Here is a 13,567-nt window from a genome sequence, read left to right on the forward strand (position 1 = left end):
ATTCTGCCCGGAGGTGAGGTTGCTAAGGGGCATGGTATTCCTAGGGCTTACTCCACTGTATATAGATATACAAGGTATAGATATACTGGTATAGATACACAAGGTATTCCTAGGGCTCACTTCACTGTCCATAGATACACTCAGGGTCAGACAGGCATGGGCAAACCAGGCAGCCGCCTGGGGCCTGGACAGAAGTGGGGCCTGAAAATGGTAATTTTTAAATTATTATTTTGGTTATCTCTGGTGAAGGGGGGCCTGATACTAAAAGTTCATCCAGGGCTGCCAGGAGTCTAGGTATGGTGCTGGCTATACTAAACCTTTAGCACTTTCTTTAATTATTTTACCTGGAAGGTGAGCTGCTTTCACAACAGATTGGAGTACTATCAATGAAGAGGGTTTGAAGCTTTGAAGGTTTCAAGCTCTCCCACATTGGCCTGACTGATCTTGGTGGATGTTCTGCCACTCATTTCAGCAGGAGAAAGCTAAAGCCCTGATAGGCTGTCTTGTGCTATATTCATCATCCTGCGGCCCAAGGTTTTAAATGTATTCTCTAATCCAGGTAATACAATCTATGCAAATGCTTATTGTTGTGACCCTGGGCTAACTGCATGTGGGAGATGTCAATATATTTCTGCTTGGCTGATCCCTTTCTCTAACAGGGAAAATGACTTCACTGTGTATTAAAATCCAGGTGAACTGATTCTCAAAGAAAAGTTCTGGGAGAAATGTAAGAAATTCCTTTCCCCTTGAATGCTGTTTTTGTTTTGGTTTTATATTTATTTTGTATTCTCTACAGTGTGGTGCCAAGGTGCTATGCAAAGCTAAAAACTATCAGCTAGCTCACAGAAAATAATTGGTTTTCACTGTAAGGCAATATATATATATATATATATATATATATATATATATGTATATATATATATATATATGTATATATATTATTGTCACATAAACCTGCATAGAGTCATTTCTAGGCAGTCTTCCCAAACATAGATAAGACTACAAGTTCAACTTCAAGGTCTGGAAGCCAATCAGATTCAAAGGTAATGCTAGCACCATTGCCTCTTGTGCTCATATTGTTATGAAAATAAAAAGGTCTTGTATTATGACCAAAGGACAGAGATTCATCTATGACCCTGAATCTCCTGCCTTTGTCAGTTTAAACGAGACTGCTTATCTACTTGGTTTTAAATGTGTCTGGATGTCTTGTTATTTAATTACTTCAAGGAAAACAAACTGATGCTGCCTGATATGAGGTGTGCTTGGAAGCAAACAGCACAACAGAGTAGGGTAGGTTGGAGTAGGATTGCAGGGCATTATTGTGGAAAGAAATCATTTTGTTTTAGTAGCACATAGCGTTGAGCTTGTTTTGTGTCTGAATCTCTCCCTGTAGCTGTAGTCTGCTTCCCTCTGGAGGAGTGTTCGTGGACCCAGCTCACTGATTTTTTTTTTTCCTGGTGGCTGTCTGTCTGCCTGCCTCCTGTGCATCAAGTACTTACCTGATGTACACTGGATCTGACACAGTGCCTGAACAAAGGTAGTTTGGCAGTTGACTTCAATAGAAGCAAGCTGAGGCCCCTTGTCACACAGAAAGTAAACAGGGTAGCCATGTATCACCAAACCATGAGGCAGAGGTGCCCTAGAGCATAGTTTCTCAATCTGTGGTACCTGTACCTCTGGGGGTACAGGACGTGAGAAGCAGGCAGGGGGTATGTGGCCCAACACTCTATCTCTCTCGCCCTCTTTTCCTCTCTCGCTCACCCTTTCCTCCTCTCAAAACTATGGCAAAAAATTTGGTGCAGTTAAAAAATTAAATTCCCTAGTAATCATTTGTTGTGCATTCAGCCCTCTAGCTTTGGCCAACATCACCTCTAGCCCAGGTATATACTTGAGTTGTGCACCCCTAGTGTAAAAGGTGGCAACCCTACCCGCAACAGATCAGACATCTATCATATCATGGCATTATATACACAGCCCTTCTTCCAACATACGGCACACATTAGTCTATAAATATAAAATCCCCTGGAAAATTGTGTGTTTGGGTACTTATTCACATTTTCAGAAGTTAGGGGGTACTTACTACTTTAGGGCAGTGTTTCTCAGCCTTTTGAGTTAAAAAAAAAAAAAAAGGCACAGCAGGGAGGCAGGGATGAGGGAATTTTTCATAAGTCCTACACCAAAAGATAGCAGTTAAGGTTGTGCAGAGAGACTGAATCCTTGGAAGCTGGAATGGTTAACCTGGCAGTCTTGTCTGAGTGTTTTTAAGGGAGACTTTCTAAAAGCACTAACTTTCTAGACAAACCCAAATTCTGCCACTTTTTGCCCCACAGGCAGCAATATTGGGGTCCAAAGCCAAGACATTCAGTGCTGCAGAGATTTTGCTCTAAAGAAAAAGCTGCAGCACTTGGCATCAGACAAGCCACCAGAGGAAGACATAACACATTCAGTATGTTAAGTACACAAGGGTAACTTGGCTTTACAAGCTCCATTAGCTAAGCACATGCAAACAGTGCTTTCCAGGAGACTTGTAGAGGTGTGCTTACTCTGGCCTTGCCTGCTCTCTAAGTACTCCCTGAAACCAGCCCAGGCATGGCTTCCAGAGGGAGTGGGCATGGTAGGAGAGAGACCTGACTCTTTCCAATTGTGAGATCCCAGCCCTCATCAGGGCCTTGCTCAGGGAACTACCTTCCAGTTCAGGTCCTGAGAGAGGGGCTTCATTGCTTCAAAGGGAAAGGAGTGCATCTTAGTTTCCAAGTGGTACAGCAGACAGTTCCTCTTTAATTAGATCCTGAAGCTCTTGGGCAGGGACACCACTCATTCAGTGACCTTCCTCAAAAAGTAGAGGTTGGAGACAAGGCAATAACTGACTGGGGAGTCAGCATCAAGCAATGGTTTCTTCAGCAGAGGCCAGGCAATCAAAGAATTAGGAATGTCCAGCACCCCGACCTCCCAAAGGGAGGCATTGACAGTCCTGAGCGGCCTCAATCTCTCCCAGCTGGTTTTACAAGCCAGGACAGGCATGGATCCCATTCATGGGTCACCCGTGTCACTTCTTCCCCACCCCACATCGGTCCCCCAAGCACATCCTTTAGAATAGGTTTGCTTCAGAGCAGGTCAAGAGCCATCTATGCTTTAACCACCTACTCTTCCGCTTAGGCTGCCTTGGCTCTCCCATATGTGAGGGGAACCTCTGTCATTAGAACATGACTTGCTCGGACTTGTCAGCCTGGCTTTTGTCCTGGATTTAGTAAAGAGTCTGTGCTCATGGCCTTGGTTGATGTTCTTCACCAATTATTAAATTTTTCAGAAGTCAGGAGGGGGTACTTGCTACTTAAAAGGTTGAGAAACACTGCCCTAGAGTTAAAAAAAAAAGAAAAAGAAAAAAAAAGGCACAGCAGAGGGGCAGGGATGAGGGAATTTTTCATAAGTCCTACACCAAAAAGTAGCAGTTAAGGTTGTGCAGAGAGACTGAATTCTTGCCACTGGAAGCTGGAATACTTAACTTGGCAATCTTCTCTGGAGATCAGCAGGCAAAACTGTGCCCTGCTGATCCTACTAGATCTTTCAGCAGCCTCTGCGGTTGATTGCAATGAGCTGATAAAGTGTTTACATGACTTAGTGGGTATTTGTGGAACCTCACTAAATTTGTTTTGCCAATTTTTGGGGGAGGATGACATATAAATGGAACAAACAAACTCATTTAGTTGGGGGCAAAGGCCATAGAACAAGATGACCCTGCCCCTTCCAAAGGGTTAAGCAGCCTCTCTGTTCCCAATCCAACCTGCACACTGAATACCCCAAGGTTATATCAGATGTTCCTCTCCAGTTTGCAGAGTGAGAACCCCAGAATAGCCTGGCTGTTCCCTTGCTTCAGACTCTCTAGCTCCAGGCCATTATCCTGTTTTTTGGGCTGTTCCATCCACTGAAATGCTCATCTCTTTCTCTTCCCTGGATTCCTGGGTATGCCTCAAATCCTACCTTGTTGAAATGTCAACAGCTCTGGATGAATGCTGTGTTTTCTGTCACTTGGCCAGGCAACTCCAGCTTCATTGTCTCTTAACTCCCACCTCCACCCTCAACCTCCCTTCTCCCCCACCCCCCATACGAGTTAGAGAAAATTGAGGCATGTAACATTGTTACAACATGAACACATGCAAACCAGAAACATTACAATACAGCCAGTACTTGTCCTGTAGCTAAATGGCTGGGGCCAGGGTCTTCCATATCAGAGACCTAGTTTCTATTTAGAAGTGACAGGAGTCTGCACCTGTTTTGTAAAGAATGGAAAGGCTGATATTTACCTGCATTCTGGAGGCAGGGGTATTCAAGTCTTGTTTAATTAATAATGAGAGGTGTGAAGTATACCGAGTTAATAACCCCCCATCAGAAGGAGAGGTGAAACTTCACTTTTTTAAAATTCCAAACCCAGTGCAGTCCTTGGGACAAAGGATCATCAGTCTTTTCCATCCTAAGAAGATGCAAATGACCTTTGTGGCTGTTTCTGGGACTTCATGAAGCATGGCCAGTGCAGGCATTCAATGTTCTTTAGAAACAAGCCTCTAGTAAGTTCTGCTGTTCAAATCGGGATGGGTTTTCACAGGCCCACAAGAAGGCACCTCTCTGACCCACTGCCAAATTTAAGCTCCTGTTTCAACTCCTTTAAGTGCTATCTCTTTTTAAATTGAAAGAATTGGTCAAGGTTAGCCAAACTACCTGTTTGTCCCTAATCTTGCTCTAAAAACAGTTGATAGTTACGCTTGTAATTGCTTTGAAATCTTTTGTGGAGAGGTGCTCTGTAAATGCACCAATTTCTTTTTCAGGTAACCATAGTGGGCCAGAGTAATTCCTGGTATTATTTAACTGACCATATCATAATTTAGTCATTTTTGGACAAAACCCCAGAACAAGCATCAAGAGCTTTTTATTGGCCATTTTTAGTACTAGATAAAGATTTTGTTTTGGAGCTTACTAATTACTGCAGAGTGGGAAGCAATTTACATGTTGTTTACAGGAACTTCTTTTTGAGAGGAAATGGTAATTGCAAATATCAAAATACTGTCAGGCACGAAGCGGTGTTCTCTGAAAACGACCCCTCATTTTCTTGGTTGTGTATTACTTGAGTACATCGGAGGAGAATTGGTTTAATATTTAGTATTCTGGATTTTCTGTAGTGGTCTCTCTCTCTCAAAAAAGGGATTTCATTCCTTGTCTTGTAGAATGAATTGCCAAAGTGGCTGTTTTTCACATTGGAGGATTTAAGAATCCTACTTAACCTTTCTATTTAAGGAGTCTCCAAATCTAAAGAGTATGTCTGGGGCCCCTGGAGACTCTTCTTTTACTGCTTAATCGGTGTTGCATTATTCTTTAGATTGTGTAGGAATGGTCTGTTGTTGGTTGTTTGCTGGAGTGCAGTTCCTTGGAGCTTCAGTTGTGGACCAGGTCCCTACTAGGCTAGGTGCTTTACAAAGGCAAAATTAGCACCCCCCCAACCCCCCCCAAAACAAAACCAAACCCAAACAAAACAAACAAACAAACAAAAACAAACAAGACAAAAACAAAAAAAGCCCCCTCAACAATAATCCCTGCTTGGAGAACTAAAGTCCAGCTGGGGTCTAGAGCTGCTAAATGCTAAATTACCTGCCTTCTTTAGATGTTGTTCTTTTTACACCAGCTGATATAAACGTTTTTTTCCTGCATTTGTCATGGTCCTGTTAGCAGCACAATTGTTTGTCATATAAAAATGCATGTTGTAAGGGGCAGTGTGGCAGCAGCAGCCAAGTGCAGGTCACTTCTGCCAGGGCTGGGCCTTAAGTCCCAGGAACATGTAGATCCTTACCTTTACATGTCACTCAGATAATACTCAAGGAGGCGGTGGGTCCTTTCCATATAGAGAATCACAGCTATACCTAGCCAAAAGTATAGCTTTCTTCACTCATCTGGTGAGCTTCTGTATTTCCTGGCCTAGTTTCTGCGTGTTAATGGCATCTACATGAGCCATTAGTGTGCAGCAATAAACTGCAGAGCTTATTGCTTCCCAGTTTACTGCTTCCAGGAAGCTCCCGGGCATGTGGTTTACATATGGGCCTGGACTGCAGCAATGTTGAGCCAGGTAACAGCAGCCCCAGCTGGCAGGAGGCCCTGGGGGGGTCAGCCTGCCAGCCCCGAGGTATTCTGACTGGACTCAATGGACTGTGGAGGGGCTGGGGCATGAGGGTGCTTCAGCATGAAGCTAGCTGGGAGGCAGCCCCCCCCACAGAAGCACCCTCATACCCCAGCCAGCCGGCTCAGTGTCTACATGCGCATTACTGCACATGAAAAAACTACACAGCAGGGTAGGACTTGTAAATACTCTGCTGTGGAGTTTATTAGTTTTGTGTGCCCTAATAGGGGTGCATGTGTAGACACTGATATGTTTACTGCACGGTTAATTAGTTGACTGTGCAGTAAACATCTGTGTTGATATGCCCAGTTAAGCAAATGGGCCAGAGTAATTCCTGGTATTACTTAATTGAACATATTATAAATCAGTAACTTTGGGGTTACACAGGGTGAACCTGGTCCTTTAAAACATAACAAGACAAACACTACAGTGTTTTTCATAGATTTCATAGACATTAGGGCTGGAAGGGACCTTGGAAGATCATCGAGTCCAGCCCCCTGCCCAAAGGGCAGGAAGTCAGCTGGGGTCATAGGATCCCAGCAAGATAAGCATCCAGTTTGCTCTTGAAAGTGTTCAATGAAGGCGCTTGAACCACCTCCGGTGGCAGGCTGTTCCAGACCTTGGGGGCTCGGACAGTAAAGAAATTCTTCCTTATGTCCAGCCTGAAACGGTCTTGTAGTAGTTTATGACCGTTCAACCTAGTCGTCATCCCTTGGGGCGCTCTGGTGAACAAACGTTCCCCCAGATACTGGTGGTCACCCCTGATAAACTTGTAGGTGGCCATCAGATCACCCCTGAGCCTGTGCTTTTCCAGGCTAAAGAGCCCCCTGGCTCTCAGCTGCGGCCTCACTAAGGCCGAGTACAAGGGGAGAATGACGTCCCGGGATTTGCTTGAGAAGCATCTATGGATGCAAGCCAGCGTTTTGGTCTCTTTACTAGCCGCAGCATCGCATTGCAGGCTCATGTTCATCTTGTGGTCAAGCTTGTGTTGGTAGCTTGGAGTTGGCTATATACACCTTGGCTTTCCCCTGCTGAAATGGGGGAGTTGTTTGAATTCTTCCTTGCTTTTTATGAATTGCTGAGGTTGGTCTGAGGGACTATGACTAGATTGGTCTCTTCCGTGAAAATTCCCAGGAGGCTCTGCCTTCTCTTACACAAGCAGTTCCACATGAATAAAGTTCTCACTTTATTCACTCTACACAAGATGCTAGGTTGCCATAGCAATGAGTAAGGCGACGTAGTGTTGGCGGGCACGAACCGTGACCCTGACAGTACTGCACAAGTAGTGATGGGCTACTGTGCAGTAGGGTCAGATACAACCCATGCACCACTGGGACTGTTCAGTAATGGCAATTACTGCGTGGCCATTTAGTTCCTGCTAAAGCAAGAACCGACTGACTGTGCAGGAACAATTGCGCAGTCGGGCACATGTATAGACGTGTGCACTGGAGCTTAGGACCATATAGGGGTGCAGTTAGAAATGCAGTTCCCAGCTGTAACTCAGAATTATTTTTGCAAAGTGTTCTGAGTTGCAGCATTGCCCCAGACAAACAGAAATTCACTGTTGGTTCCAGGGGACGGGAATCCTAGCTACAGGCTCCCAGCCCCAGCTAGTTGCCGTAGCAATGGCCAGACTCTCTGCCAGTGCTCACTGTTCTCAGAATGGGAGGGGGGAAAGGCAGCAGAGGGAGCTGGTTCTTGGGGCTCCCCAGCTGGTGCTGAAGGGTTGGATGGGTGAACTGGAGCCCTGCCCCCACCTTGGGGTGGTGGGGGGAGGCTCCAATATACCTGCCCCACCCTCCAGGGGGGACTGAAAACCCCTCAGACTGAACTCCATCTGCTCTCTTTTTCTCCTCCCATTCTGAAAACAGGACAGGCTGCCAGCTCCAGAGACACAAGCTACAAAAAACGCTACATTTTGTAATATCTTTATCTGATACTTCATGAAATGAGGCATTGGAGACAGATAGGGGGTGCATGCGAGTACACCTGCACCCCCTAAGACTGGCTGCACACCAGCCGCAAAACTGGAAGTGTCGGTGGAAGTGCATTTCTGGTTTTGCCACAGGTTGTTCTGGGCTTGGTGATCCGCCACTGGTGACCTGACCCCACCGCCCCCCTTTGGCAGTCTGGTGCCCCCCCAGACTTGCAAGGCACCAATCACCCATGCAGTGAGGGGTCAGATTTTCACCCAATCAGCCATTTTTTAAGCTGTTTACAGCCATGCACTTGTTTGGTCACAGCTATAGCCTGCTTTCTGTGCGGAGATTGGGTGAAAATTGTCACTTCTGTCTGCACCTCTTCCTACTGGAGGTGTTACACTTCACTTCAGGGTTCAGGTTGCATTGCAGTTTTCCTTTAAAGCTGAGGTGAACTCTCTTTGGTAAGTAACAACATCTTGGGTTACTCCTTTTTCATATTTTGGAGCTGCAGGAACCCAAGTGTGTGACTATTTCTGCACCTTCAAAGAACGAATTACGGGTAAGTAATTTATTTTTTTTCCCAATCTACTGTATTGCCCATCATGCAGATACCAGAGAAATAATAGGAAGCCTACACTTATCCTGTCTGTCTGCTTCTACTCTAACAGTCTAATTAATGTTCACTTCTGACCTGTTTCTTCCTCTGCTGTCTGTTACAGTCCTTGAAGGCCACAGTGGGGTACTAAACAGTAATAGAGGGAATCTACACTAAGGTCATATCATCTCCACACGGTTGGTTGGAAGCAAGGTGATTGTCACTGCTTTCCTGGAGCAGAATGGCTTTTGGGATTGGCACTCTCTGCTTGTTGCTGTTGGCAATGACAGGTAGGAGTTTGTGTTGTTCTCTGTACGTGACTCAGGCATGAATGCAAGAAGTAAATGTTACTGATTTCTTTCTTTTTTTGTTTGAGGGTAGGCTGAAAACAAGGGGCTGTCGTCATTCCTCAGTTAGGGGACTGTTGTAATGTAAAAAGCTTTGCATCTGAAAGACTAAAATTAAGATGCATGCTTCTATAAGGGCTGTTCAAAATTGATGGCTGTAGGGACAAATTATGGCCTCTCAAGAAGGGGTGCACAAGGCCAGTGCAAGTGAAGGAAGGCTTAGAAACCCCTTCCTGCACTGGGACAGCCATAATTTAGTTGCAGAAGATGGGGGAGTATAAAAGGAAAGGAATATCCTTGGATATACATCAGAAGGAGCAACTGTACCTTGTGAAGCAGGGTCTATCTGCCAGCGTACTCCTTTGAAAGACATGATGCCTTGAAAAAGTAAATGCCTCCAAGCATCATTGCTTTTGCTATATAGTATGATATCTCCCTTATACCTCCTGAAGCCTGATCAAGCTATTACTATAAGAGAAACAAAGGTGCCCTTTTCAGGCTATTGATATTTCTTTTTAAAGATGCAACATAGGGAAGGACCCCTGATTTGGATAGAATATGGCTTTTTAAAGTCAAATAAATTAAAAATGATAAGAATTCTTAATGCTGCCTTTTCATGTTTTGATCATTTAACCTGAATACTGGCAGTTCTAGCATGGCCCTGAAAGGCATAAGTTCAGTATGCACTTATGTACATTCAAAGGTTTTATTTTTCCAGGGAGTAGTGCCTGGAATTCTGACTGGGGAGATACCAGCAGCATCTCCATTACTGACTGGGATTCAAGACAGTAATACAGAGTTATTGGGATTCCAGTCTCTTGAAGTGTAAACAGGATTATATGTTTAATGAAAGAAATTCTTGCTAATATATCTAGCCTTTAAACAGACAGCTGAGTTTGGAAATAGGAAGACATTTATTCCAGGATATTTGGCAGCTGTGTGAAGATGAGTGTTTTCTCATGTAGCTAGTATATGTTTTATAACCAAGTACCTGATTCATGTATCACATTAGTTTTCTTTTTATATATGGAACAATGAACCTGGTTCATAAAGATTGTTACAAAACTATAGATATGTAAGGGCTTTTAAAAATAATTTTAATGAATTGTTAACAGGCTAAAAAATCCCCAGTAGGCATTTTGGAAAGGCTTGTTGGCATTTTGTTTTTGCTTTGTTACCATCTTTTGATTCTTTTTTTTCCCTTACACCGTCCCCAAGAGAATTGTTCTGCTCCTTTTGTACAATAGGAAATATTCCAAGTTTCTTCTTAGCCCTAAGTCAGCAGTTTATAATGTTTAAATTAGGGGTTAATAAATGTTATGGTGTCCCTTCTTTCCCCTCCATACTCCTTTTACCCTTGGCAGAAAATAGAGGTGGACTCTTCTTCAGTACTGTGACAAACGCTGCATGAGGCTTCTGTAAGATGCTGCAGGTCACCCATTACTGCGCTTAAACTGAAGGGTGTTCATCACCTTCCAGGAGATGTCTACTGCAACATGTCATAAAAGCCATCCCTTGCCACTTGACAGTGCATAGGCACTTGCAAGTACTGGCATTGGCTCAGTAGCCTTGTGGGATGCTGACACTACAGTTTTGGGATTTTTTTTTTCTGCCTTAGTCTTAAGCTTGTGATCCAAATCCTCAATTTTTAAGCATGTTGAATTTCCTAACAACTCTAGGCATGGACATTTCAAGTGTTGCAGGGCTGTCTTCTTATGTTCTTTACTATTTGCACTGACTGTTTCTTGCTATCCTTGTTGACATGCGCTTTGGAAAGTCCTCTCTTGTTTGTCAGAAGAGGGGATATTGGCTACTCTGCCCGCTAAGCTAAATGGTTCTGTGTTTGTTTTGGGTGACTGCTTTTCACCGTGTTTTTCTTTTCAAGAGAAGAGAGAATGGCTGACACTAGGGTCAGTGGTTTCTGAACCCTGCCGCTTCACCTTTTGTAACACCAATGTTGTGCTGTGAGATTTACGCCTAGTGTGGCAGCAAATATCAGTGTCTAACCAACACTCCTGCATGTCTAACTGGCACTCCTTTGACACTTCAGCTGACTGGGTCACCTAAGTCCATGGAACACTGACCATTTAACATCTCTCCCTACCTCTATCTATCAGTCTCTTAAAATGATGTAATCCACTTAATTGCTAAAATCATTGTGCATTTAATTGGGACTAAATTATTCTGGCCTTCCAAAACCCAGTAGTTCTTTGTGCTAATGTATTCAAAAATGGATTTACAGTATGTATGTTATTGACTACTATTGCAGCTGAGCCAAGTTAATTGATAAAGACAGCTTTCATTGATAAATACATGATATGTGGGTTGCCATCATAAATGCAACTATTTGCAATTTAGAGTCCTATATATTGGATTAAATAAAACATGACTTGCACACAGAGATATATTCCATCCTGGCACCCAAGTAGACGGTACTTAATAGCTTTACCATAAAGCATTTCTATGGGCACAATAAAAGCCCAGAGAAATCATCATACCTGACTCAATATTTAGCTGCTGCATACTCACATAGCTTTACTTTGTGCTGAGGTTAGTCATTCTAACAAAGACCAGTTACTTTGTAGTCACAATTACAGATGTTGTGGAACTCCCATCTTTTTGCCTTTTTCCATGCGGTGATGTATTCATTAGTGGCCTCCCAATGCTTTTTGCAAAGGATCCATATCCCTTTCCTATTTAAAACCACTCTTTTCCTGAGATACCCACAAGCTGTGAGTTCTTAGAATAGTACTGCCAGATGTCTAAAAAATTAGGAGCCCAACTCCCCCCACCCAAAGTTATGTGGCTTAAAATAACTGACTTCTTTTTATTTGCTTATCTGCTTCTTTTTATTTGCAGTGACATTTTCCATGTGTTTTAACTCAGCAGGGGTCACGGTTAAAAGCTTCTTCACAACAGAAGGGGCTAGGATCCCCATTCCTCCCTCTCTCTCTCTCTCACAAAATAGTTTTGTGAAACACTGTGATTCCAGGAGTTGAGGTTTTAAGAGAAATGCCAATATTGAAAAAGTAATGGACAGTTGTTAGTAATGGATTGTTGTTAGTTGTGAGAGTTGTTAGGAAGAAATCCTCCTCTACAAAGAGCAGTCATTCCATTTGGATTCTGTTTCTTTATAAATATAGCACCTTTGTATCCCATAGATTTCCTCTGTTTGTGTGTGCAGACACAACTGCTAGCCTTTGATAATCACAAGAAGGAAAAGATGCTTCATTTTTACAACAGTGGGATTGTGCTGTCTGCCAGAATGTAGAATTTGAACTGAAAATCTTTCAACTGTCATTGTTCATGAACAGAGAGGAAAGGACCCAGCTTGAGTTTCAGTGTCTAGAGTGGTTTTACAGGGCTGGAAATTACGCCAGCTTTTTAGTTATAACTGAAAATATTTGATAGAATTATTGAAGTGAATGCAAAACACCACAATCCCACCACAATACAGGGAAATCGAGCTTGTGTTTCATTTGGCATGAATTACTGAACAATAAAGTGTTTAAAACAGGGAAAAAGCAAGGAGAGGGGCAGAGTATTTGAACACAAGGTATTTATTTGTTTTTATTACCATAGTATCTCAGGCTCAGATTTGTATAGCTATTTGGGGGTTTTTCCTCTCACCCTTGCAGCAGCTAATTGATAAAGGAGCTGGAAGCCTCACTGAAAAATGATCACCTCTGATCTGCAACTGCTGCTTATTTGCAGTGTCCACATCTCTGGAGAGAATGATATGACTTGGCTGATTTTTTTCTTCCATGAACTGGAGGGATTCTGAAGCCCTCTGCTGGATGGATGTTGTACTTGGAGTTAAACTAGTACGCAGCACGTCCATCACATTTTTATAGGTAGGCTGATAATACTACCTATTTTGTCCTACATGATTATAAGATCTCGTTTCCAGTCGTTTGTAATTTATCAAAATTTAATTCTTTGTTCTGAAATTTCCTATGATGAACATCTGCCTCAGGCAGAAGGGCTTTTAGGAAAATGTCAAGCACAACGCTTCAGCTGTTTCTGAGAACAGAGCCAGAGAAAGTGTATTGTTTTGTTGTTTAAGAGAAAAACCACAGAGACCTTCCCTTTCAGAAGTAGAGGCACACTGACACATTGGTCCATATCGTATTAGTACCAATAAAAGGAAAATGGACATCATCAGCAATCAGCTTTTTTTGGCTGATGTGGCCGATAATGTCGCCAATAAATGTTGCGTGCATTCGTGCAGTTTCAGCATGCATGTGACCAACTTGGCAACTTGGAGAGCAGCATCCGGCTGGTAAGTCTGTTGTGGGAAAAGGGCAGGGGGAGAGAAGGGGTGTGCGCAGGGGGGCAGATCTAGGCTTCCATTGTGCGGGAGGGCGTGGGGTTGAAGCAGGCCAAGTGCTGCCCAGCCAGGGTGAAGCAGGGCATGGGATGGAGCGGCATGTCTGGGGGGCACAAATGGGGGAAATGGGGGGAGGCATGGGGGGCATGTACCCCCCCAACCTGTGCATAGGGTGAGGGCAGGCTGCTGCTGCAGGCTGGGGCTGGGGGCAGT

General features: G+C 43.7%; 1 protein-coding gene across 4 annotated transcripts in view; it reads left to right on the plus strand.

Annotated features, from left to right (window-relative positions):
• Positions 1-13,567, plus strand: part of KIAA0319 (KIAA0319 ortholog) — a 111,244-nt gene that overhangs the window by 12,596 nt on the left and 85,081 nt on the right. For 3 of the 4 annotated variants that reach the window (XR_001373319.3, XM_014606646.3, XM_019490568.2), the window contains exon 2: positions 8,802-8,967. Coding sequence is in view for 2 of the 4 variants with exons in the window: in XM_014606646.3 (XP_014462132.1) it covers positions 8,919-8,967 (49 nt within the window). In the remaining 2 variants the exon portion in view is untranslated. Of the gene's footprint in view, positions 1-8,801; positions 8,968-12,733; positions 12,879-13,567 lie in introns of those variants that run through there. The other variant, XM_059724314.1, reaches the window with a different exon arrangement.

Source organism: Alligator mississippiensis, chromosome 3, assembly GCF_030867095.1.
Source record: "Alligator mississippiensis isolate rAllMis1 chromosome 3, rAllMis1, whole genome shotgun sequence".
Lineage (NCBI taxonomy): Eukaryota > Metazoa > Chordata > Crocodylia > Alligatoridae > Alligator > Alligator mississippiensis.